A 24,866-nucleotide genomic window follows, 5' to 3' on the forward strand; every position below is an offset into this window, starting at 1 on the left:
GAATTGAAGGCAAAAAGCAAAACTTCCCGCAAATGACGCTTATTGGGCACAAATTTCGACATTTTCGATCACAAAAGAATATATAACGCCGATAAAAATTCACAACTGCAATGATAAGGAATTGTTGCCAGATGCCCAACCTTACATTTAAAATTTTTGACGTTTGGCGCCAGCATTTACCGCTGACGCCATCTACTGGAAAACGGCGGTTTTCAATTTGTTTTCAATTTCCTAATATTTTACATAACCTAACTTTTTTAATTTGCATTTTTATTTCAATAATTTTTAAACGCTTTCTTCTCAAAATAGTTTATAAGTACTAATTTTTTATTATTACAAAATTTGTACTTATTATTATGATTATTATTATTATTAATAAACTTTATTAAATTTTTGTAAAAGGAAATTAATTTTCTATAACAATTAAATGATAAAGTGTAGAATACTTGTAGAATTATCAAACTTGATTTTCATACTTTGTAAATATTAATTTTTATATATTATTTTTTTCTTTGTTCCTAGGAAATTGTGGAATAATATTGCCAAACATTGAAAACAATACGAGAGCAAGCATTTCATATTTTATTGTTGACAGACCTCGCATATTTTATTTTATAAGTTGTCTCGAAGAGGTGTATGGACGGTTCGTTTTATGACCATATATAAAGTATGTAAGATATTTATTAATTCTACAAAAATGTATGTATTTTTAACTTCAAATATCTTTGTAATTATATTTTGAATTAGAGTTGCATTAAAGTAAAATTCACTTGAAAATAATATTAAAGTATTAATTGTGTACATGTTAATTTTTCTTTTAACCACGTTGCGATTGATCACCAGCCGCACTGCAGTGCTTGAACAGTAAAAAAATTCTAGTAAAAAAACCTAAAATTCACCGTTTGCTGTGAATGGATGCAGTGGTCAATTGCAACGTGATAAAACAAGACCCTTCCATATATTAACAAATTTACAAAATACTATATAAATTTCCAATCACTGCGCATTTCTTTCAAGAACTTTTTATGCTTTTAATACTTTTAATGCTAATTTATTAAAGATTGTATATGATAATATTAATTTTTAATTGTAAATCAGAAAAAAAATGAATAAAAATATTGATATATAATGCATTAAAAGTACGTAAAAAAAATGAGCAATGATTAGAATTTTTGAGTGCCGTATGCATGCATGCGAGCAATATGAGTCTCATTTGCAGAACGCATTTGAGGCTCATATCGCTCGCACGCATGAGTACCGCACGCGTGCGACCAATATGAGTCTCATATGATGACGCATCTGTCGGATGCCGTGAGCTCACACCGTGAGGATAATCTGCACGGCATGCGCGCTCCGTGAATTCACTATGCGCGCATTTTGTTATCTGGGTTTATTTAAATTTCACATTTTTGTAACGCTTTATGCTTTAGCCTATGTGAGTCAAAATCTTAATAAAGAGCATATTCAACAAAAGAAAGGTACTCGACTCATTGTCTTATGATTGTAAACTTGGTTATCTATAAAATCTTACACATAGACAATCAGAAAACTAGTTATAGCCACGACAAGAGTGGTAAAGACTCACATTTGCAAAAGTAAAATTTGCTCTTACTTAAAAAGTGATATCTTAAACTTAAGAAAGGCAGGAAGACAAAAACAAATTTATTTACAAAGTATTTAGTTTTATAAACATCTTGCAATTTATGTGTTCTTGCACAGAATATATTATATTATTGTAAAAACACTCTGAAATCTGTTACGTTACAAAAGAGTGAATTAATTTCACAACATACTAAAATATATCTGTAAGCACATGAAAACCGAGAACATGTATTATATTACATCAGTTACACCATAAATAATAATCAGAACAATGGCTGAAGGACATTTAGCCATGGAATCCGAATGCAATTAAAGATCTGCTACTTATTTTGTAAAAATAGTTTGTTGCATGCGTTTGGCCGTATTTTGTATGAATTTTTTGAAAGTTGTTGACACATCTTTTTAAACTAGTAATTCTATACGAAAAACATTCGCGTTATATATTATATATATAGCCGCGTTAGCACGCGATATATAAAATTTACAAAATAATGGCCATGACCTCTACGAGCAGAGCTTTAAGTGCATTTAATCTGATTCCATAATCAAATGCTCTTCAGCAATCGTTCTCTCTGATATTTTATAGTTTTTTAATCTTTTAGAAATTAAACCCATTTTAGCAGTCATATTCAATCACCATCCAAATGGGGAATCCAAACGTATCACGAAATATCGGATCATCGTACATACATCGAATAAGTCGAATGTCAAACATGAATCGCGTGTCGCAAAATGGCGCTACTGAAAGCTATTAAAAATTTTAATATAATTTCAATGTAATAGTTATATCTAATGCAACATAAATGCTATTTAACATTTTATATAACGACAATATAGATAAAATATAATATCTGTTATATAAGTTTTGTTATGTTGCTGTTATTTCAATAATACACAAAAATAACAAAAATATATAACAGTTGCATAAAATAGTTATATTGTACCCCAAAAACATTTTAAATTGTATTGATTGTGAGGTAACATCTGTTACCTCACAATCAATACAATTACTCCAATGCAATGTTGCAGCTATATTCAGTGTTTGCTGGGATAAAGATTATGAAATCGCTTAAAAGATAGTTGTAATATATGCGTTAAAGATTGTAATTTAATGATATTATTTCTGAAATACAAATTAATATCATAATTTAATTATATGATGCAATCATTGAATATTCTCACAAAATTTTTCCATATTCTAAATCCATAAACATCAAGAGGTTGAATGATTCAACTAGTTTCCTTTGGTAGTTACAATCTGAATATGCTTATAAAGATATGGTTACAATAAAATCCGTCTATCTTATTGATAGAATAATTACACAGGCACACAAAATAAAAAAAGTGTCACGTCCGAGAAACTACACCTGTGTATCCCTATGTATTTTGATGCCCTGCAACCGAATATGACCTCAGAAGTGCTACATCAGATAAAGATTTTTTTTATCCTCAAAAAATGGCAAAAATTTCTTCAAATTACACTATTTTTGAAGGTGAAAAAAAATTCTGACTTGATGAAGCAATTCTGGGGTCATATTCGGGGCGTCAAAGTACATAGGGATACATAGGTGTAGTCTTTTGGACATGACACTTTTTTTTATTTTGTGTGCCTGTTATTTAAAAACTTTTTTTAATTTAAAAAAATATTATTAATTTGAATGAATACAGCTAATTTTAATGTAAAACTTTTGTATAAAACGTTTTTTGATGTCTTAAATAGTTTTTGCTGAAAACCGCTTTACATATTAGGGATTATTTCACTCTTTCAAATCATTTTTGGCAGCAACTGATATTTTCTAAGACTATTTAATTATTTTACCAGCATGTAATAAAGTTTTATTAAAGTCAAAGTGTGACACTTCGCAAGATCACTTGTAAGAGCCCATTTTATGCATGATATTTGTAAATATTATTTACACTGAAAGAGTGAAGGTAATTTGGTTATTCAATTTGGGGTTAATCAATTGACAAGATAATACCAATCGATCCATGACACAGTTCGTTGAGAAGACAAAACCTGCGACGCAATGCATCATATAAGAAGCAAAATTTTGCGATCTCCATAGAAAACGTCATGCGAGTAACGTATTGTATCATAAATGTGAAGTAGGATATTTCGCTTGTAGCGCTTATTTTTTTAACAATCAGCATTGCTAATGCAGCAAATAACACCCAAGCACCAATAATAAATAATATAATTAGCCACTGCATATAATGCTTTTTTTGTTTATTTTCAATGCACCAACGATGATGTAACATTAAATTATCAAATTCATGAATTGTGGCAACAGTGCGTTGAAATGTTGTATAATGTAAGTACGATAGCAATGTTGTCAAGATCATATAGAGAGTCCGTGTGTATCGATTAATTTGCTGTAGAACGCAACCCACATTAATAGTTGTACATAGAGTGGCAAAACCAAATGCGTAATATCCTGCGGCGCAATACACACCGCACGCGATCAATAAGTACAGTATTTTCGTCACAGGACGAAAATTTGTAAATATCGATAATTCATCGATTATATATGGACAACAACCGTAAAGACACGATATGTACAATAACCATCGACAATTTTCTAGCATGGTTTCACAAGAACTGACTTTACTACGTTCTGATTATTATTCTCTGACATATAACTATGTTTTACTCGTATAGCGATAAAGTGCAGATAAATCCTTACTATATCAAACGGACACATTAGTAACAATAATGTGTTTTATCGTGTATAGATTTAGAAAATGGTGATTATTAATAATACAATCACACAAAAAAATGAATTCTTAAAGCAAAGCATAAATGCTTTAACTTAAGAATATTTTATGATTAAAATAGCGCCAAGAATAAATAATCTTCTCGCTTAAAAATAAATTATTCTTGAAACAAAGTGAAAAGATATTCTTATTTAAAAACAAATTTTACTTTAACAACATTCTGATAGGCTCGTATGCAATTTAACAACTAATTGTATAGGCCAATAAGACGAGCAAAAAGGTGTAAGTGTTTGTATACATTATAACCGTTATTTATTAGTATTCGAGACACAAATGTTTTGACTCTACGGAGTTTTCTTCAGTGTGTGTGTATTTCTTACATTATTGACGCAAAGCGCAAACAGAATCTTCAAAACAGCCTAAAGCTCTTAAATACATTAGTCCGGGATTTAAAGCCCATGGTCCAAAACTTCTATAATTGCTTCGTCGATTTCCAATCCGCGAAACAAATCATGTCAATAAATTCCGTCAACATCTTGCTTCTTGTTATATGACTCATGTAAATTAATAGACTTTTAACCGCTGATACTTTAAAAAATACACAACACATTTTTTAAAACATAATGACAATATAATAATCACGCGCGCGAACAAGGGAAATGCAGTGGTTGCAATGGATAAAGAGGACTATTTACAAAAAATGCAACTTAAGAGGAGGGTAGGGTTTTCAGCGTGAAAAAATACACTTCTTTTACAAATTAAAAAAAAAATGATTTGATTAAATTTATTACAACCTCTTGTACATTATTAAGATTAGTTTAAGAATATTCTGTACAATTTTGATGCAAAAATATTCACAAACAAGCCGGTGACAGAACTTTTCCTAGAGCGCCTTTGGAAAAAGACGATTTGCGGTGTTCACTGTATCTCAGTTGAAAATTATCTGAAATCAAAAACCATTTGAATTTAGTTTAAGTATTAATAAATCCTTCCTCCAACGGTCTCAAATAATTTTTTTTTCATTTAAAAATTTTTGCCGGCCATTTAAAGTGAAAAGTGCTATATTTCACGAAAAATTCCGCCATTTTGTAAGTAAAAAACCCCCTAAATAAAAAAAAATTCTAAAACTCACCGTTGGGCGAAGATATACAAGGTAATTCAAAATAACCTATTGGTCCCGAAGCTGGCATATTCGTAATCGAATTCTGAGACGATTTTTCTTTTTGCAAAAATTTGTCCGGAGCATAGTTTTCAAGTTACAATAAGAATTAGTTAGCGTATGACGGGTCAGGTACAAGTGGTAGACAGGGGCGGCGCGACTCACTGTTACACGCGGGTGTTTCCGTGGGGCACCTCCTGTGCTCAAATGACTGACAAAAGTACATGGACAGCACATTTCTATTTAAACTTTCTTTCTCTCTCTCTTTCTCTCTCTCTCTCTCTCTCTCTCTCTCTCTCTCTCTCTCTCTCTCTCTCTCTCTCTCTCTCTCTCTGTCACTTTAATTATGCTACATTTAACTTGTCAAATTTCGATCTGTCATCCGGCCGTCAAATATCGGGATGACCGTAAAATCTTCACTAAGTTTACATTATTATAATAAATGTACGCCCAAGAATAATAAAATTTAATGCAAATTAGATTACTTAAATGTGCACTTGCAAGTTAAAAGTAGCACTTTTAAAACGCACAAAAAGGAAAGGAGAGAGAGAGAGAGAGAGAGAGAGAGAGAGAGAGAAACGGGGGAGAAGGGGGCTTTAAACAAGTTTAAGCATGTTCACTCACGCACACGGCAATCAGCTTATTGTTTCCACGATGCGACAGTTCAATTTAAATTTGTCCTTTATCCATATCTATCCCTCGAAGTTGTTTCATATTATTCCACATTTACACTATTTACTCTGCACTTGATCGATAAACGCGGAACTACGCGACAAACCGATCGATCAACTTTATTAATTACTACTCTAATCACTACAATCATTCAATGCGTTAAAATTACTCGTAGAAACACGTGTTTACGTTACGATTACACAACACGTGTTCACTCGACGATATGAAGCAGTCGACTGGATGTTATTGGTTATGTTGTTATAAGAGTGTCGAACGATTGATTAAAGCCATAAGTGAAAACGCGGCAATTTAAAATAAAAATATTGGTTAATACAATTTACATCAATACAATTTATTAGAAAAATGTTGCAAATGCATGTTTATCAATATTTGTTAAAAATTGTATGATAGTGACTTTATCAAGATAATTATTATTCATTCTAAATATTCAAGAAATAATTTTATCAAAATCAATTTTTTCTAAACATTTTTTTTATTTCTTATTTTTGAATATTTGCGAAAACTGTGAAAATATTTCTCGAAATAAAATATTTGGTTGCCCTGAAAAGGACAGATTATCCGTTGCTGCAAGGAGATTTCAAGAATTTAATCCTTGAAGTTTTTTTTATAATAAATATTCTAAATAATTATCTTGATAAAGTCACTTACAATTTTTAACAAGTAATAATAAACATGCATTTGCCACATTTTTCTAATAAATTGTATCAATGTAAATCGTATTAATCAATATTTTCATTTTGAATTACCGCGTTTTGACTTATGGCTTTCACCAATCGTTCGACACTCTTATAACGACATAACCAATAACACTCAGTCGACTGCTTCATATCGTCGAGTGAACACGTGTTGTGTGATTGTAACGTAAATATGTGTTTCTTCGAGTAATTTTAACGCATCAAATACTTGTAGTGTTTACAGTAGTGATTAATAGTAATTAATAAAGTCGATCGATCGGTTCGTCGCGTAGTTCCGCGTTTATCAATCAAATGCAGAGTAAATAGTGTAAATGTGGTGAACTATGAAACAACTTCGAGGGATAGATCTGGATAAAGGACAAATTTAAATTGAACTGTCGCATCGTGGAAACAATAAGCTGATCGCCGTGTGCGTAAGTAAACGTGCTTAAACTTGTTCAAAGCCCCCTCCGTCTCTCTCTCTCTCTTCTTTCTATCCCTTTTTGTGCGTTTTAAAAGTGCTACCTTTAACTTGCAAGTGCACATTTAAGTAATCTAATTTGCATTAATTTTTATTATTCGCGGGCGTACATTTATTATAATAATGTAAACTTACTTGAAGATTTCACGGTTATCCCGATATTTGACGGCCGGATGACAAATCGAAATTTGACAAGTTAAATGTAGCATAATTAAAGTGACAAAGAGAGAGAGAGAGAGAGAGAGAGAGAGAGAAAGTTTAAATAAGAATGTGCTGTCCATGTACTTTTGTCAGTCATTTGAGCGCAGGAGGTGCCCCACGGAAACACCCACGTGTAACAGTGAGTCGCGCCGCCCCTGTCTACCACTTGTACCTGACTCGTCATACGCTAACTAATTCTTATTGTAACTTGAAAACTAAACTCCGGACAAATTTTTGCAAAAGGAAAAATCGTCTCAGAATTCGATTACGAATATGCCAGCTTCGGGACCATAGGTTATTTTGAATCACCCTGTATATGCAGAATGTGTGTACCAAATTTGAAATAAATCGGTCGAGTAGTTTTAAAATGGGAGTGAACACAGACTTTGAAAAAATGATTTTGAGAAAACGTGTTCAAAGTTTTAAAAGCTAAAAAAGTGAAAAAAAAAAATTTTTTTTTCAACTTACACTAAATCATCGATTCCAGCTCCATAGAGTACAATTCCTGCACTTTGATGTTCTTGGCCTCTTTTTTTTTCGAGTCTTCGCTTTATTCTGGCTTCTTTGCTGTGCTGCTCAGCTCGTATATCGGCCCTGTTGATGCGACAGCTGTCCTCCAATCTTGCGTATTCGTAAGCGCTCGGCCTGAGGCTGACGTTCATATCAGAAAGAAAGCTGAGGAAAACACCAGCACCTTCGTTGAAAGTGCATGCAGCTACATAGGCTGCAAATTCAACAATTTGTTTGCTGCCAGATAATTTTTTTGGTGGGATTCTCCAAATAAGTTGGTTCAAACTTTCGTTTGCATTTTGGGTAAAACCTCCAAGACATCTTTCCAGAAGTTTGTCCTTGCTCAAATCTTCATAAATTGGTTTTATAGCTTGGATGACATCTTCTGGAAGTGGAGTGTAATTGTGCTGGAAATTCTCCACTCCTGTTGTGGCCAGAGCTTTTTGATAAGGACACCACGAATTCTCACCGTTCATATCGTGTTGAAAATTATCGTCTGTCGACTGTTGGTGGTAGTATGTGGCCCAGATCGCATTTTTCATTTTCTCGACCAAATCACAATTATGCCTTATTGCTGCTCCGTAGTATCGACTCAAATTATCGATTACTTTTCCAATAAGTTTTTCTTTGCCGCCAAGTATTTTACTTCGCCGCGTTCTACTTGCATTTTTTCCTGTTTTCACGACTACATCTTCAGTCGTATTTACCAAATCACGTAAACATTTTCCTATTTGTTTCTGTACATGGCCTACACATTCTTTTTTATTTATAGTGAAATTTTCACCGTAAGGTTTTGCTTGCACTAAATTGCCGTAAGTTTTGCTGTCGCCGTCTTCGATATAATTGCTAATTTTTGCTCCATAATTTTCTTCTGAGCAGCGAAACATTTCGATTACTGCGCCTACTTCCATGTTACCTGATGGTCCAGTATGATTGGCATCACATTCATCATTAGCAACGTGTTGTGAGTACCACTCTTCAAATTCAGTAGTCTTCATTTTTTTCCCATAATTTACAAAATTGACAATGCAAACTACTTATGAAAATATCAATCACTTTTCCAGTCCAATAACCAATCAATGAAGTGACGCCAAAGGAGGAGCTGTAGCCTTGCTTATGCCACGTGCCATCGCCAGAAACAGTCAAAGTGTCAGACGAGTTTTCACGTGTTTTTTGCTTTTCTTCGTTTGCGGCGAAAAGGAGAAAATTTTTAGCAGTCGTTTCTACGCTGGAGCAAATCATTTTCATTATTTCCAAATAAGACGTTTTTGATACAAAATTACTTGCAATATCCATGAGACCGCAAAACTTATTATAGCCTGCTAAACCCAAGCCTAATGCACGCATTACAAAAACGAATCGAATGTTGATTTCATAGCGATGACTAGTTTTGTCACTCGACGGTATATAGCGTGGATTACATTTAGCACATTTAACCTGAATTTGAAAACCAAGACCTTCTTTTTTGCAACTTTTAAACTGAACTGAACCATCACACTGAGCATATTTCACTAACGTTGAAATTGTCGAGTAAACAAGCAAAAAATCTACAATTCTATAATGTTTTTCAACGTCTTCCGGCACGCTCGCACTGGTACTTAACTTTATTTTTTTTTATGATGCACTCGACGTACTAGTTTCATCTTTTTTTTGTTTACTTGGATTTGGTCTTTTTTTTGACCTACACAAAAAAGTTCTACTATTTCTTCGCATTGTTTAATAGAAAAGATCTTTACAAAATTATTAAATCACTGAAAACAAGTGCACGATCAAACGTTCCACAACTAACTGACGTTTGTGTTCTTATTTGATGCGCATGCGCAAAAAACCGGGCCCGTCTAACAATACTGCCAGAAGATCGAAAATGATCCTTAAGTAAATAAACTGTATACCTACTCATCAGCTACGTTCTGAACGTCCGCAGCTGTCGGAACTACAGTTTGAATGAGCGGAGACTAACTGCTCGATGACTTTGAGAATTTTGCTCGGATCAACTTGAAATTTTGGGAATATATTCTTGAAATGTTTAACTATAAAAAAAGACAAAAAAATTGATTTTTTGAAAGTGCAAAACCCTACCCCCTCCCCCTTAATGATAAAGACACGTATTCCATAGAAAAAAGGGACCCAACACCTAAATTAGGAAAAACATTAAACAATCGGGTTAAAAAATGGCATGCTAAGGGATACATATCAAAACAAAGATTCTACTCATTACGAGTAAGTGACTGCATGCTACCAAAAGCTTATGTGTTGCCAAAAATACATAAGCCTAACGCGCCTTTAAGAATTATTGTGTCGTCGGTAGGAACTGCCCTTTATCCATTAGCAGCCTTTCTGCAGAACACTATATCGGACAGCATTCCGCGAGTCCTGGGCCACGTCAAGAATAGTTTTGAACTCTGCAAATTGTTAACAAATAAAAACATACAGGATTTCGAAACTTTGCTATCACTTGACGTAACATTTCTATTTATTAATGTGCCGTGACCTTACGATTAAGGGAATTAATTCTAGATAGGAATCCATAGAAAAAAAAACCAATATCCCAAAAGATGAATTTATCACAGCGGTACAGTTTGTTTTAACGTCCACGTTTTTTACTTTTAATAATAAGATATACAAATATACGTTTGGTGTCCCTATGGGCTCACCGTTATCACCGGTAATTGCAGACATAGTGATGCAAGATCTGGAATTTAAAGTTCTGAATAAAAGTAGTTTTACCGTTTTACGTACGTTGTGTGGACGATATCGCTATGGCAGCACCCACCGAAGCGGTTATTAATATTCTAAATGAATTCAACGGATACCACAACTGTCTACAGTTTACTATTGAATGGGAAAAGAAACGTAGCCTCAATTTTTTGGATACCTTAATTAGAGTCAAAAACAACACTTTACATACTGACCCCAATCAGAAATGATCAGTCGAATCAATGTCGATTCGACGTCGATTCGACGTTGATGCGTCGATAAATGGTCAATGGTCGAAAACTAGTCGATATTTTTATCATTTTCTACTTTGTCATAAAAATTGTTTATTGAGTAATTGCAAATATTTTTGTAAAATTTCTATTGACTTTTAATCAATTTTACGTAGATCAACATAAATTGAAAGGCGCAGTATATATATTATTTTTTTATTACATTGTTTTTATGCACTAAAAAGTTGAGATATCAGAATGCGATATGTGTTCTTTTGCATACACAATTAAATCAACATATAACCTGTATATAATCTTGATATGCAAATTGTGTAGAGATGCATATATCATTTGCATGATTTAACAACTTTTTAATAACAATAACTGGATTTTAAGAATTGTTATATCTGTTATAAAAAAATAACACTCGGGAAATTTTTTTTATATATAATCATTGTATAATTATGTACAGTTATATGTAAAATATGTCCATATATATAATTATATTATATGTAATTATATACGATTTTATATAATTATATGTATATTTATTTACATATAAATACACATAACACAAATATGAATTACATGTAAATATATATAATCATATACATTTATTTTTGGACATATTTTGTATATAAAATATTTTTTCCCGGGCATTTACAATGAATATATCACTAAGCTGCACTTTTTCATACGCATATATATTTATAATAATTCTCATATCTTATAACATTTATAATTATTATAAGAATTTATCATATTTTAAATTTTTCTAAAAAGATTTTTAAAAACCTTAAATATTGTCAAATTTTATAAACTTTCTATGAAAATGTAAAATGAGAAATGTAGAAAAAAGATTTTATTATTATTTTTTTATTATTATATATTATTATTAAATATATTCCCGAAATGCGCTCACATTGATCATTATCGTGCAAGCAAGGTCAATAAATTACGACTACCAGGTGTATGCATAAGTTTTTTCCGGTTTTTTGGTAAAAAAAAAACATGAAATTTTCAAGGGAAATTAATTTTTTTTTATTCAAAATATTGGCCATCGGCTTCTACACATTTCGCCCATCTTTCAGGTAATTTATGAATACCATGCCAGAAAAACTGCTTGTCTTTTGCAGCAAATTGTCGAGCCATTTTCCAACTTCCTCGAAATTGCTGAAGTGCTGCTCTGCGAACGCGTGCCCCATTGATGCGAAGAGGTGATAGTCAGATGGCGCCAGGTCTGGGGAGTACGGCGGGTGCGGAAAGATGTCCCATCCAAGAGATTTTAAGGTGTCTTTCACTGGTTTTGCTATGTGAGACGGCGCATTCCCGTGTAACAAAATCACTTTACCATGTCTTCTGGCTCATTCCGGTCGTCTTTCGATTAATGCGTGGTTTAAATTAATCATTTGTTGGCGATAGCGTTGTGTATTAACGGTTTCGCCGAGCTTCAAGAGTTCACAATACACAATACCGCTCTGGTCCACCAGACACAGAGCATGGTCTTCTTGCCGAAGCGATTTGGCCTTGGTGTTGATGGACCTTCGCCAGGTGAAAGCCACGATTTTCTCCGCTTTGGGTTTTCAAAATAAATCCATTTTTCGTTACCCGTCATAATTCGATACAAAAATGATTTCTTTTTGTGGCGTTGAAGCAGCATTTCACAAGTTACTTTGCGATTTTCCATTTGACGTTCATTCAAATTGTGTGGGACCCATTTACCGAGTTTATTGATCTTTCCTATTGCTTGTAAACGTCTGCTAATTGTTTCTTGTGATACATGTAATGCTTCTGCTAATTGCCGTTGAGTTTGAGTTGGGTCATCATCCAATAATTCCTGCAATTGCTCTTCTTCGCATTTTTGTGGTCTACCAGAGCGCTCACTGTCTTTCACATTGAAATCACCACTTTTAAATTGTCGAAATCATGTCTCACATGTTCTAACCGATGGAGCGTGTTCACCATATGTTTCTACCAACAAATGATGACTTTCAACAGCCTTTTTTTTTGATTAAATAAAAAAAGCAATGCGTGCCGCAAATGTTGTTTTTCAGGCTCAAAACTCGACATGATCACTGAACAATAAAACAAAGACGCTAGTTTTTGGCGGACTCAACTTGTGTGTGTTTGTAGTTCTATGTTAGACGAACAAAATGACGTATGTGTCAAATTAATACGCTGCGTACTTTTTGCTGGCGCCATCTCTTAGTGAAACCGGAAAAAACTTATGCATACACCTGATATTACTATTACTATTATCGAACGGCAATGTACGGTAATATAAGTATGCATCATTTACGCTACGCTTTTAGATATGGTGCGAATTGCAATTGTGTCTCTTGAATGGTTGCGTTTTAAAGTTGAGTGAGCGCTCACTGTTATTGATGTATTCCATTGGTCTGTTTGGACATCATTTTTCTTGTTGATTTGATTTTATGTTTTAATTGTGAAATAGTTTATTCTAGTTAAATAATGTTTTTTTTATTTGCATTATTATATTAAGTACATTATTTTTCACAAATGAAAGTAAAAGCCAAAAAAGAATTTAAAGTGAAGGATAGTGAAGTATTGTATTTAGTTATAGCTGCAGCTATTAGTAATTCTCTTGCATGTAAATACAATTTTCGAAGCGATGCCAATTAAAAGAAACCTTTTTGCATATTACTGCTGTGGAAAGTGATTATAGGTGAATACATATTACTTTATAAATTTTGTTTGTGTTTTTTATAACAGTAGGAAAATACTTTGCCTTCAAATATTTCTTATTTGTGTCTAGTAATTTTACACAAAACATTTTATGACTAGGCGCAATTCATAACAAGAGACTTAATGTATCTGTTACGGATTTATCATTATACGCAGGACAATGGTTAAAGAATGCTCTATATCAAAAATAAGATGATGGAAGTTTTTGAAGACGTGATAAAAAGTTCAAAGAAACAGATGAGCATTTTTAATTATATTTTATTTGGCAAATACACATTTGCATTTATATTTTCACTCAACATTTTATTCACATACTAAAGTAATATATTACAGTAATAAACAGCAATTCGATATTACTCAAGTTCACGTTAATATCACTTGTTACAATCCCATCTCTAGATATTCCCAATGAGAAATGATGACAAAATCTACGTCAATTCGACATCGATTCGACATCAAAATGATATTATTTCAATGTCAATTCGATAGATCATTTCTCGCTGGGATTAGTATTAATTCGACATCAAATTGACATCAAATCGACTTGTCGATGACTAGTCAAAATTTAAGCCCATTTTTAAGTCAAATCGACTACAAATTTCGACCGTCGATCGACCAGTGTTATCGACGTCGAATCGACGTCGATTTGACTAATCGTTTCTGGCTGGGGACTAGTTCCATATGGACACCTTTTCATGTAGATATTTAACATACTATTCACACCACCCATTTAGCCAAAAAATAGGAACCATTTATAGCATCATAGATCGGACTTTGTTACTATCATACCCCCAGTATCACAAGAAGAACCTAGAATTTTGCATCAACACTTTAATTGATAACGGCTACCCAATGAAGTTGATTTTTAACAAAATCAACATAAAAATCAAGAAATTGATTAATACGAAATTAAATAACAGAGTTCAAGACCTAATTGATGTGCTGGACACGCTCAAGGAAAGAAAAAAGTATTTGGTCTTCCCGTACATAAAAGACGTGTCTGAAAAAATATCTACGTCCCTAAATAAAAATATAATTAGACTAAGTTTTAGATGTTTAAATAAACTAGATAAGTTTGTTAAAGCGCACAAGGACAACATAAAACAGAATGTAACAACGTTGTCTATAAATTAAATTGTAATGACTGTAACGCCTCGTACGTAAGACAAACAAAAAGAAAACTAAAAACAAGAATCAAAGAACATGTAAACAACATTAAACTTGAAACATCAAAAATATCAAAATGTTATTAACGAACACGGAATACAACAGAGTAGTTCATTCGATTGGGAAGATGTTAAAATCCTTGATTTTGAACCAAATTATTATAAGCGTTTAATTTCTAAAATGATACACATTAATGAACAAAAAAATTGTTTTAATCAAAAAACGGATACAAAGCTGTTAGACGATTGTTACAACATTATTTTGAATAAACTGGTCGATATGTAACAAAGAAAGAATAGGAAATATAATTGTAAACAATGTAATATCCCAGACAACATATGGACGTCCCGAAACATCCGATACATGTCCACAAAAGTTCTTGTAATGTCCCAATATCTCGTACGTTTATAGGATGTCCCAAGGACGTCCGAAGGACATCCTGGTTTATCGTAGCTGTAGTACGACGTCTGTAGGACATCCGCAGGACCTATTTGGGATGATTTGTAATATCTAACATATTATGGATATTAAACATGTTCCCGACCTACATAATAAATATGCATTCAAAAATAAAGATAATTTTTCGTGTTAAAATTATTTAACACAAAAATATATTTAACAAAATATACGAGGTGTGATCAAAAAGTAAGGTGACTTTTCATTTTTATAAAAAAATATTCATTTATTCATCCAAAATTATGTTATCCCCTTCAAAATAATCCCCCTCTGATACAATGCATTTGTGCCAGCACTTTTTCCAGTCGTCAAAACATTTCTGAAATGCACTTTTGGGTATTGCCTTGAGCTCCTCCAGCGATGCAGCCTTAATCTCCTCAATCGTCGCAAGTCTTCGTCCTTTCATAGGCCTTTTTAATTTTGGGAAGAGGAAAAAGTCGCAGGGGGCCAAGTCTGGTGAATACGGTGGCTGAGGCATGATGATAGTATTGTTTTTGGCCAAAAAAGTACTCATTAGTAACCACGAATTTCGCTGACACACGTGTCATACCCAAAACATCCGTTAAAATTGATTGGCATGAGCCAAACGATATGTTAAGATCATCAGCTATTTCTCTAATCGTGATTCGACGATTTTTCAACACAATTTCTTTCACTTCCTGAACATTTTCATCGGTTTTTGACGTGCTGGGGCGTCCAAAGCGAGGTTCATCGTTAACATTTTCTCGGCCCTCTTGGAATAACTTATACCATTTATAAACATTTTTTTTGCTCAAAGTTGACTCACCGTACGCCACTGTCAACATTTCAAGAGTTTTTGAATAATATCATTTTTACACAAAAATTAATACAAATTCTCTGCTCCATTATTTTCAACAGCAAAAAATCGCCGAGCACGCAAACACGAGTCTAACCTTTATGCCTCTCACATAAAAACAACACATGCTATATAGTCAAAACTGTGAACATATGATCGTGACGAGTGTACCAACACAAAAAAAAAATTTTGAAATTAGAGTATACAGAGCGCGCAAAATTCAAAAAGTCACCTTACTTTTTGATCACACCTCGTAAACATATACTATACATTTTGATAATAAAATAAGTTTTAATATAAAGTATATAAATTTTTAATAAAATCAAGAGGCGCGATTGCGTCTCGTACCAATTTAAAAAAAATAAAAGAAAGAAAAGCGAAAAGACCAAGGGTCTCTTTTACGCGAATCAGCGAGTTCAAGCATAACGAGATTAACAGATCTCAGTAATGGCTGAATCGATCAAGTTCTGAGTAGTCTCAATCGATAGCTTGGGAACGAATTGCATAATAAAAGTGTTTTTATTTTTTCTCTCCGTGCTCTATGAGCGGAGATATCGCGATGCAAATCTCTAAGTTTTCGATTTCATGTGTAAGAAACGTCATTGTTTTCATCATTATTGTCGTCGTTGCCCTCAAGAATTCTCCCTTTCACATTTTCGACACAGAGTGGCGCTGGCATACGTTAGCTGTATGCGATTGTGGTGTACTTATGGTGTATGTGGTGTCGTACTTCTTGACATTATGGCCGCCGTGACAAGTTTTCTAACCTGATTATGCGTCAATCGTCAACAATAATAATCTCGGTTCGCGGGGCAGTCCAACACTTTTTTAATCAATTCGTCCGTTTTGTCGTGTAAAACCGCGTCAATTTGATCGATTGAGTCTATTCGTCAATAGAAGGTCGCAGGTAAGTTATTATCGAGAACAGCACGTAGTGTATTAGTGGTGGTCGACGACGGGGAACGACGACGGCGACGGCGACGACGACGGCGACGGCGACGACGCGCGGTAACGACGACGACGACGACGACGGCGACGACGACGACGGCGACGGCGACGACGACGACGACGCGGTAACGATGACGGCGACGACAACGATGACGGCGACGGCGACGACGCGCGGTAACGACGACGACGGCGACGACGCGCGGTAACGACGGCGACGGCGACGACGCGCGGTAACGACGACGACGGACGAACAACGACGACGGCGACGGCGACGGCGACGGCGACGGCGACGGTGACAGCGACGGCGAAGGCGATCTAAGTGTTGACGTCGAGGTGATCCTCGAGATCTCAAAAAAGCGGGTGTGTGAAGTTGGCACCCCTATGGTACACAATCATAGTTCCGTTCAGAGTTCTGGATTATTTACAACAAAAGGAAGAGTTCTTGATAGTTTTTACAAATAGTTCTGCTATTATAACAAAAAAAAATGAATTTTGAAAAATGGGGGTGCTAACTTCACACCCAAAAGTAGCACCGCATAGTTCTGAATAATTAATTTGATGCTTTTTAAGGAGTACTAGAGTTCTCCGTATAAAAAAAACTTTTTTGATTAAAAGAAAAAAAAAGAAAAAGAATTAAAAAATGCATATCAAGTCCGAATAGTTCTGAATAGCGCATACGATTCCTTTCGATGAGTTCTAGAGTTCTCCATAGATTTTAGAAACAGATCTGCTCAAAAAAGTAAAAAAAATCGCAATTGAATTCTCGAAAGTGGTATGAAAAAAATGAAAGAAACTTCAAAAGTATCAGTTTTACATAATTTTCTCATTAAGATTTTTGATAGAACTCCGCGACGCCTATTCAGAACTCTCAACAGAACTCCCAGAACGCTTAAAAAATTTTTTTACGATGTCGACCTTGTATTTTTAAAGTTCGGAAAAATTTTTTAAGAGTTCTGGTAGTTCTGTTGAGAGTTCTGGGTAGTCCTCGATGAGTTCTATTAAAAATCTTAATGACAAAAATCTGTAGGACTGAAAACGAAAATGTTACGGACGATCGCAGGTGTGTCGATTTTATATTTTTCGAGTGTGAAAAATTTTTTAAGAGTTCTGATAGTTCTGTTTAGAGTTCCGGGTAGTTCCCGATGAGTTCTATCAAAAATCCTAATGACAAAAATCTGTAGGATTGAAAACAAAAATGTTATGGACGATTACAGGTGACGACTTCATACTTTTCGAGTGCGAAATTTTTTTTAAGAGTTCTGGTAGTTCTGTTCGCAGTTCTGGGTAGTTCCTGATGTGTTCTATCAAAAATCCTAATGACAAAAATCTGCAGGATTGAAAACGAAAATGTTACGGACGATCGCAGGTGTGTCGACTTTATATTTTTCGAGTGCAAAAAATTTTTTAAGAGTTCTGAGAATTCTATTGAACGTTTTGGATAGCCACTGCAGAGTTCTATCAAAGTCATTAAGATTTTTAATAGAACTCATCGAGGACTACCCAGAACTCTCAACAGAACTACCAGAACTCTTAAAAAATTTTTCCGAACTTTAAAAATACAAGGTCGACATCGTAAAAAAATTTTTTAAGCGTTCTGGGAGTTCTGTTGAGAGTTCTGAATAGGCGTCGCGGAGTTCTATCAAAAATCTTAATGAGAAAATTATGTAAAACTGATACTTTTGAAGTTTCTTTCATTTTTTTCATACCACTTTCGAGAATTCAATTGCGATTTTTTTTCCTTTTTTGAGCAGATCTGTTTCTAAAATCTATGGAGAACTCTAGAACTCATCGAAAGGAATCGTATGCGCTATTCAGAACTATTCGGACTTGATATGCATTTTTTAATTTTTTTTCTTTTTTTTTCTTTTAATCAAAAAAGTTTTTTTTATACGGAGAACTCTAGTACTCCTTAAAAAGCATCAAATTAATTATTCAGAACTATGCGGTGCTACTTTTGGGTGTGAAGTTAGCACCCCCATTTTTCAAAATTCATTTTTTTTTGTTATAATAGCAGAACTATTTGTAAAAACTATCAAGAACTCTTCCTTTTGTTGTAAATAATCCAGAACTCTGAACGGAACTATGATTGTGTACCATAGGGGTGCCAACTTCACACACCCGAGCCACGCGATCCGTTCCCCTACAGCGAGCACTCCCCCTCCAATTCGAGCCGCCGGCCAACTTCAGGGACGACTGTCACCCACCTCTGGCGTAATGCGTTACCTTGTATGATGAGAGATTGTCGATGGTCTCGCACAGGGGGTAAAGCATCGTTAAACAAAAGCATCATCATACAAAATTTCTTTTATCTTCTTTTGTAAAAATTGTCATAATTATTATTATTATTACTATTATAATAATTATTTCCCAGTTACTACATTTATTAATACTATTTAATACTACATATATTAATAATAATATTTACCTACAGAAAAGACGTACGAGCAATTAATAGAACTCTTGGAAACCTATTTGTGCACAAAACCGAATGTAATGGTACAATAACATCGTTTTCTTTCGTGCATTCAAAAGCCGGAAGAGAATATCGCATCATACATTGCGGAACTAAGAAAATGCATTGTGTCCTGCGAATTCAAATGCAATTGCGGACGCACAGTGGCAGACATCTTCCTACGAGCATAATTTATTCGGGGACTTCGAGCTGCAACGATTCGAGAGAAACTATTGCAGACAACAGACCTAACCTTCAAAAAAAGCGGTGGATACAGCTCTCGCACTGGAAGCATCAAAATTAAATAACGTCGAAATATCAGGAAGAAAGCAACCGAAACTGTAAATTACATTTCTAAATCTAAATTCAAAACTAAAAAACGTTCAAGCCGTCCAAAAAAGCGTGTTTATCTACAGAAAAATTGTTCAAATAGTCAAGCGCATTCAAAAAGTAAAATCGATTACTGTGCATTAGGGTTAGAAAATGTATGTATACGTTACGGGCGAGATAATCATAAAGTTCAAGACTGTTGTATAAACTACAATAGCGTAAAATGTCCTGTAGTAAACCGGGTCACGTCGAAAAGGTTTGCATTTCAAAATTATTGAAAACAAAGAACAGTAATGTACGTAAAGTCGAAGCAGAAATCCAGGAAAGTAATAAAAGCTTATATGATACTAATAGTATTAGAAATTTTCACGGAATTAGTACTGTAATTGATATTTATGAAAAATCAGCTCATAAAGCAAACGAGACAAAGAAATTCTATACAAATATATTAATTAATGGTAAGAGTCAAAAGTTCGAAGTAGACTCGGGAGCAGGATTTACCCTCTTGCCAAAAGATTACCTTGACGAGCTCAAAATATCAACTCCGATACATCCAACAGATATCCGGTTTCGCTCATACACCGGAAAAATTTTTTAACCAATAGGCGTTATGGAAGTTTTAATAGAATATAAAAATTCAAAAACAAAAGAACTCATGTTCATTGTAGCAAAAGGAACCCCACTACTTGGCAGAACGTGGATACGACATCTCAAAATAAATTTACTCGAACTTGACACAAATAGTCATTCTGAAAGTTCAAACTCGGATTCTATTTATTTTCTTAGCACGCAAAGCGATGACACAAAGAATATTTTAAATCAATTCAAAGATATTTTTGAACAAAAAGTAGAATGCATTCCAAATTTTACATGTTCCTTGAAATTACGAGATAATGCCAAACCAGTATTCTTAAAAGCCCGCGATATCTCATTTGCCCTTCAAAATAAAGTCGAAATCGAACTTAATACGTTAGAAAAGGAAGGAATTATCACAAAAATAGACTGTGTTGACTGGGGGTCTCCATTAGTAATTATACCTAAACTAGATGGTTCCGTCCGACTATGTGTCGACTATAAAATTGCAGTAAATCCACAATTAAAAGGAACCCATTATCCAATTCCTAAAATTAATGACGTTTTGAATAATTTTCGAAATGCAAATTTTTTCTGTAAATTAGATATATTTAAGGCATACCTTCACATAGGCGTCGATGACAAAAGCAAAGCCATTCAAACCATTTCAACTCATTGTGGCACGTACAAAATAAACCGATTATCCTTCGGAATCAAAACAGCCCCAAGCGAATTCCATAGGATCTTAGATCAAATATTAAATAGGCTTGAAGGAACCATCGCATATTTCGACGACATTGTTGTATTCAGCCAAACGTATGAAGAATGTAAACAGCGTTTTATTACTTGTCTAGAAAGACTCAGAGCATATAACTTACATTTAAACATAAAAAAGTGTCGATTTTTTGAAAAAGAAATTTCCTATTTAAGGTATGTCATATCAGAAAATCAAATTTCAAAATGCTCAGAAAAAACTATTTTAAAGTCACCTAGGCCAGAAAATGTTGACGACGTAAGAAAATTTCTTGGATTAGTCACGTATTATTCTAGGTTTATTCCAGATGTTTCGTCAATTACATATCCTATCCGGGAATTATTGCAAACCAAGAAGAAATTTGTCTGGTCCTCAAAATGTGAAGCAGCATTTATTAAGCTTAAAAAGTTGCCAGCAATCGCCTTTTGATCCGTCCCTGCCAGTCACGGTATCATGCGATGCAAATCCAGTAGGAATTGCAGGAGTACTGTCCCATATCATCGACGGCGTTGAAAGGCCTGTAGAATACATGGCTCGTGCTCTCACGGCGGCCGAACGGAATTATAGCCAGCTGGACAGGGAAGCTGTTGCTATCGTATTTTCAATTCAGAAATTTTATAGATACTTATATGGCCGTTCGTTTACGCTAATAACGGACAACCGTCCACTAACAAGAATTTTTCAACAAGACGCAAAGCTACCTGCTATCACATCGACACGATTACTACGTTATGCAGCGTTTCTAAGCAATTTTGACTACAAGGTAAAACATCGGAAAGCAGAGGAACACGGTAATGTCAACTACCTGTCACGAGCTCCGTGGGAATCCAGTCCGGTGATCCAGGATGAAGATGAAGAAATAAACGAACAAGTAATCAACCACATTTCAACTAGTGCAATCACAAGTGAAATTATAGCAGAAGAAACGAGCAAAGATAAAGAACTTTCAAAGCTAAGAGAAGAACTTGCCTCCGGGAAAATCTATGATCCAATCTACAACCTACATAATAACATTGTCTTCAGAGGTCGACGTGTTTTTATACCCGCTTCCTTGCGCTCAGAAATCTTGAAAGAACTACACTGCACTTATCCTGGTATATCAAAAATGAAAAATTTGGCCAGACGATACTGTTATTGGCGCAATATCGACAAAGAAATTGAAGAGCTAGTGCGCTCATGTCCAGAATGCGCAAAAATACAAAACGAGCCAAAGAAAGTTAGCCTTCATCATTGGGAAGATCCTAAAATAAATTTTCAACGCGTTCACATAGACTACGCTGGACCATTTCAAGGACATCAATTTTTTATTCTTGTAGACGCAAAATCGAAGTGGCCAGAGGTCAGAGTGACAGGAAGGAATCCAACATCTACTTCAACCATCCATTTTCTGGAAAACATCTTTAGTTCACATGGATTACCGGAGGTGATGGTATCTGACAACGCTACAATTTTTAAAAGCGAGGAATTTAGGCAGTATTGTAAAAATAATGGCATTTTTCAAAAATTCATTGCTCCTGGACATGCTGCTACAAATGGATTGGCAGAAAGATACGTACAAATTCTCAAAAGAAAATTAAAAGCCATGGAAAACAAACCAGGAACAATAACTGCGAAAATAGAAAAAATTCTATATCGTTTTCGGGCCACACCATTACAAGAAGGGAAAAGCCCATCAGAACTCTATTTAAACAGGCAAATTAGAACAAAGTTAGACTTATGGCACCCCTCACATACAAGCCAGAACTTGATCAAAAATTCAAATACAAGACAATTAAGCGTGAGAAACAGAGTGCTATCACGAGCATACGGAAGAACCAAACGTTGAGAAACTGGCTCAATAACACAGAGGCTAGGACGACTACACTATATAATACTTTTAGATGATGGCTATATCATAAAGCGACACATCAACCAATTACGGCTGTCCGGGATTCCCATGGACAACGTAGAAGAGAAATCAGTCTGTGTTAATCCAAAAATCAGGTACTGGTATCCAGTACAAGATGACGAACCGGAAGTACAACCGCCGCATCAACAAGCACAGGATCCTGAAGAGATGCCGATTCCTCAAACACAGAGCACCCAAGCGGCAAATGAACAGAACATGTCTCGAGGAAACCAGAAACCAATTCTTCATAGATCTGAAAGAATCAGAAAACCTCCGACACATTTAAAAGATTTTGTTCAGAAATAAGATTGTTTCCATGCTTCATATTTAGTTATAAATATGCGAAGTTTCCATGCTTCATATTTAGTTATAAATACCGTAAGATTTTTTTTATTTTACTATACCAAATTAGATTATGGGTTGCGAGTTCAATCCCAGGCATATACTGTTGTATATACGAATTTTTAATTCGTATTTTTCCCGTAGGGGTCTGGAGTCGTTTCGGGGCCTCCCGAGGCTGCGGAACGACTCCAGATACAGGAATTGGCGTTCCTGCGGTTTCCCGAGCTCGCTAGGGGATTTGCGGTATCTAGTAGACTTCAGACTCAGGGATCTCAGCGACCCTGGCGCCCGAGCTGACATACCGTAATCCATCACGTGCTGAAATTATGTGCGGAATGGACCGGGGGCCTGGGCTTCACCGCCTGGGCTGTGAGGAGTCAACCTCTATAAAAAATCCAAGGGTGGCGTCTGGAACGCGGGGTGCTGCGCCGTGTAACAGCGGCGCGAGGCCTCGTGCCTCGGACGCCAACATAGTGATTTGGTTGGCAGCACGCTGCTGCAGTGGAAGTGCCGGCCCGGGGGAGTCCCGGACGGGCGCTCGCGTTCGCGTGGGGTCTTTCCGGCCCAGCTCCCCCCCCCTGGATTCGTTGTCCACCGACTGCCTCGAGCTGACGGTCCCCGGACACCGGCCCGAGTAAATTTCGGGGCGAGAGTAGAGTGTCCCTCGTTAAATAAGACCCCATTTATGAATTCATGGACGACAATAAAAGTAAGTTACCGCGCAGGGGTAATTGGACACTCCATGGCCAACAAGGGGGGGGGGGCTAGTGTCTCGGGTCCCTCACTGTCGATATCCGGTGATGGGCGGTCGAGCGGGGTGCCCACAGGCTCCGCCAACCATAGGGCTACTGTGGGGAGCGGGGATTGCGACCTCGGTAACGCCCGGCCGGTGGCAGACTCGGCGCGGATCTTGCAACTGCGGGAGCGCTACGGGCCCGACGTTGACCGGGCAACTCAGGAGGAGTTGAAGAAGCTGGAGCTAATCGACAAGGAGTTGTTCAGGGACAGCAATGATTTGAGCTTCTCCGACGAAGGGAGCGTCCGATCGGAGGGTTCCTTCTCCGACTCGGACCATGAGAAGCCCGTTCCACGCTCGGGTGATGGGTGCAGGTGTTAATAAATTCAGCCCTCTCGTATTCTTCACTTGACCGTGATATACTGAAAACTGAACGGGTTAACGAATCAACGCGTATTTGTACGTACTTGAATATCACACAGATTCCTTTATTACGTAACGACTTATACATGAGACATCAGATACAGAGACGAAGATAAGTAAACCTTCTTTTTCAAAAAAGGAGTGTTGGTACACACAAAAAGTTAAAGAATCTAGACCATAGACAATAATGCCAACTCTGATTTATAACCATATAGTGACTCAAGCGCCATCACATTAATAGTAACTAGACCGCGACCCCAGCGCCATACTCTTGTGTGATTGTTAAATTCAACAGCGGGTTCGAGCCGGCCA

General features: G+C 35.5%; 2 protein-coding genes across 2 annotated transcripts; one reads left to right on the forward strand and one right to left on the reverse strand.

Annotated features, from left to right (window-relative positions):
• Positions 1-319: 319 nt before the first annotated feature.
• On the reverse strand, positions 320-10,348 carry LOC105204411. The gene is made up of 2 exons (XM_026139673.2): positions 7,994-10,348; positions 320-5,260 (listed from the first exon to the last, which is right to left on the reverse strand). The coding sequence occupies exons 1-2, from the start codon at positions 9,031-9,033 to the stop codon at positions 5,257-5,259; spliced, it is 1,044 nt and encodes a 347-aa protein (XP_025995458.2). The 5' UTR covers positions 9,034-10,348; the 3' UTR covers positions 320-5,256.
• An 11,124-nt stretch (positions 10,349-21,472) lies between these two features.
• Positions 21,473-23,359, forward strand: LOC105204412 (uncharacterized protein K02A2.6-like). Its single transcript, XM_011173480.2, has 2 exons — positions 21,473-22,985; positions 23,046-23,359. The coding sequence occupies exons 1-2, from the start codon at positions 21,473-21,475 to the stop codon at positions 23,357-23,359; spliced, it is 1,827 nt and encodes a 608-aa protein (XP_011171782.2).
• Positions 23,360-24,866: the final 1,507 nt, after the last annotated feature.

This window comes from Solenopsis invicta, chromosome 2, assembly GCF_016802725.1.
Source record: "Solenopsis invicta isolate M01_SB chromosome 2, UNIL_Sinv_3.0, whole genome shotgun sequence".
In the NCBI taxonomy this organism is placed as follows: Eukaryota; Metazoa; Arthropoda; class Insecta; order Hymenoptera; family Formicidae; genus Solenopsis; species Solenopsis invicta.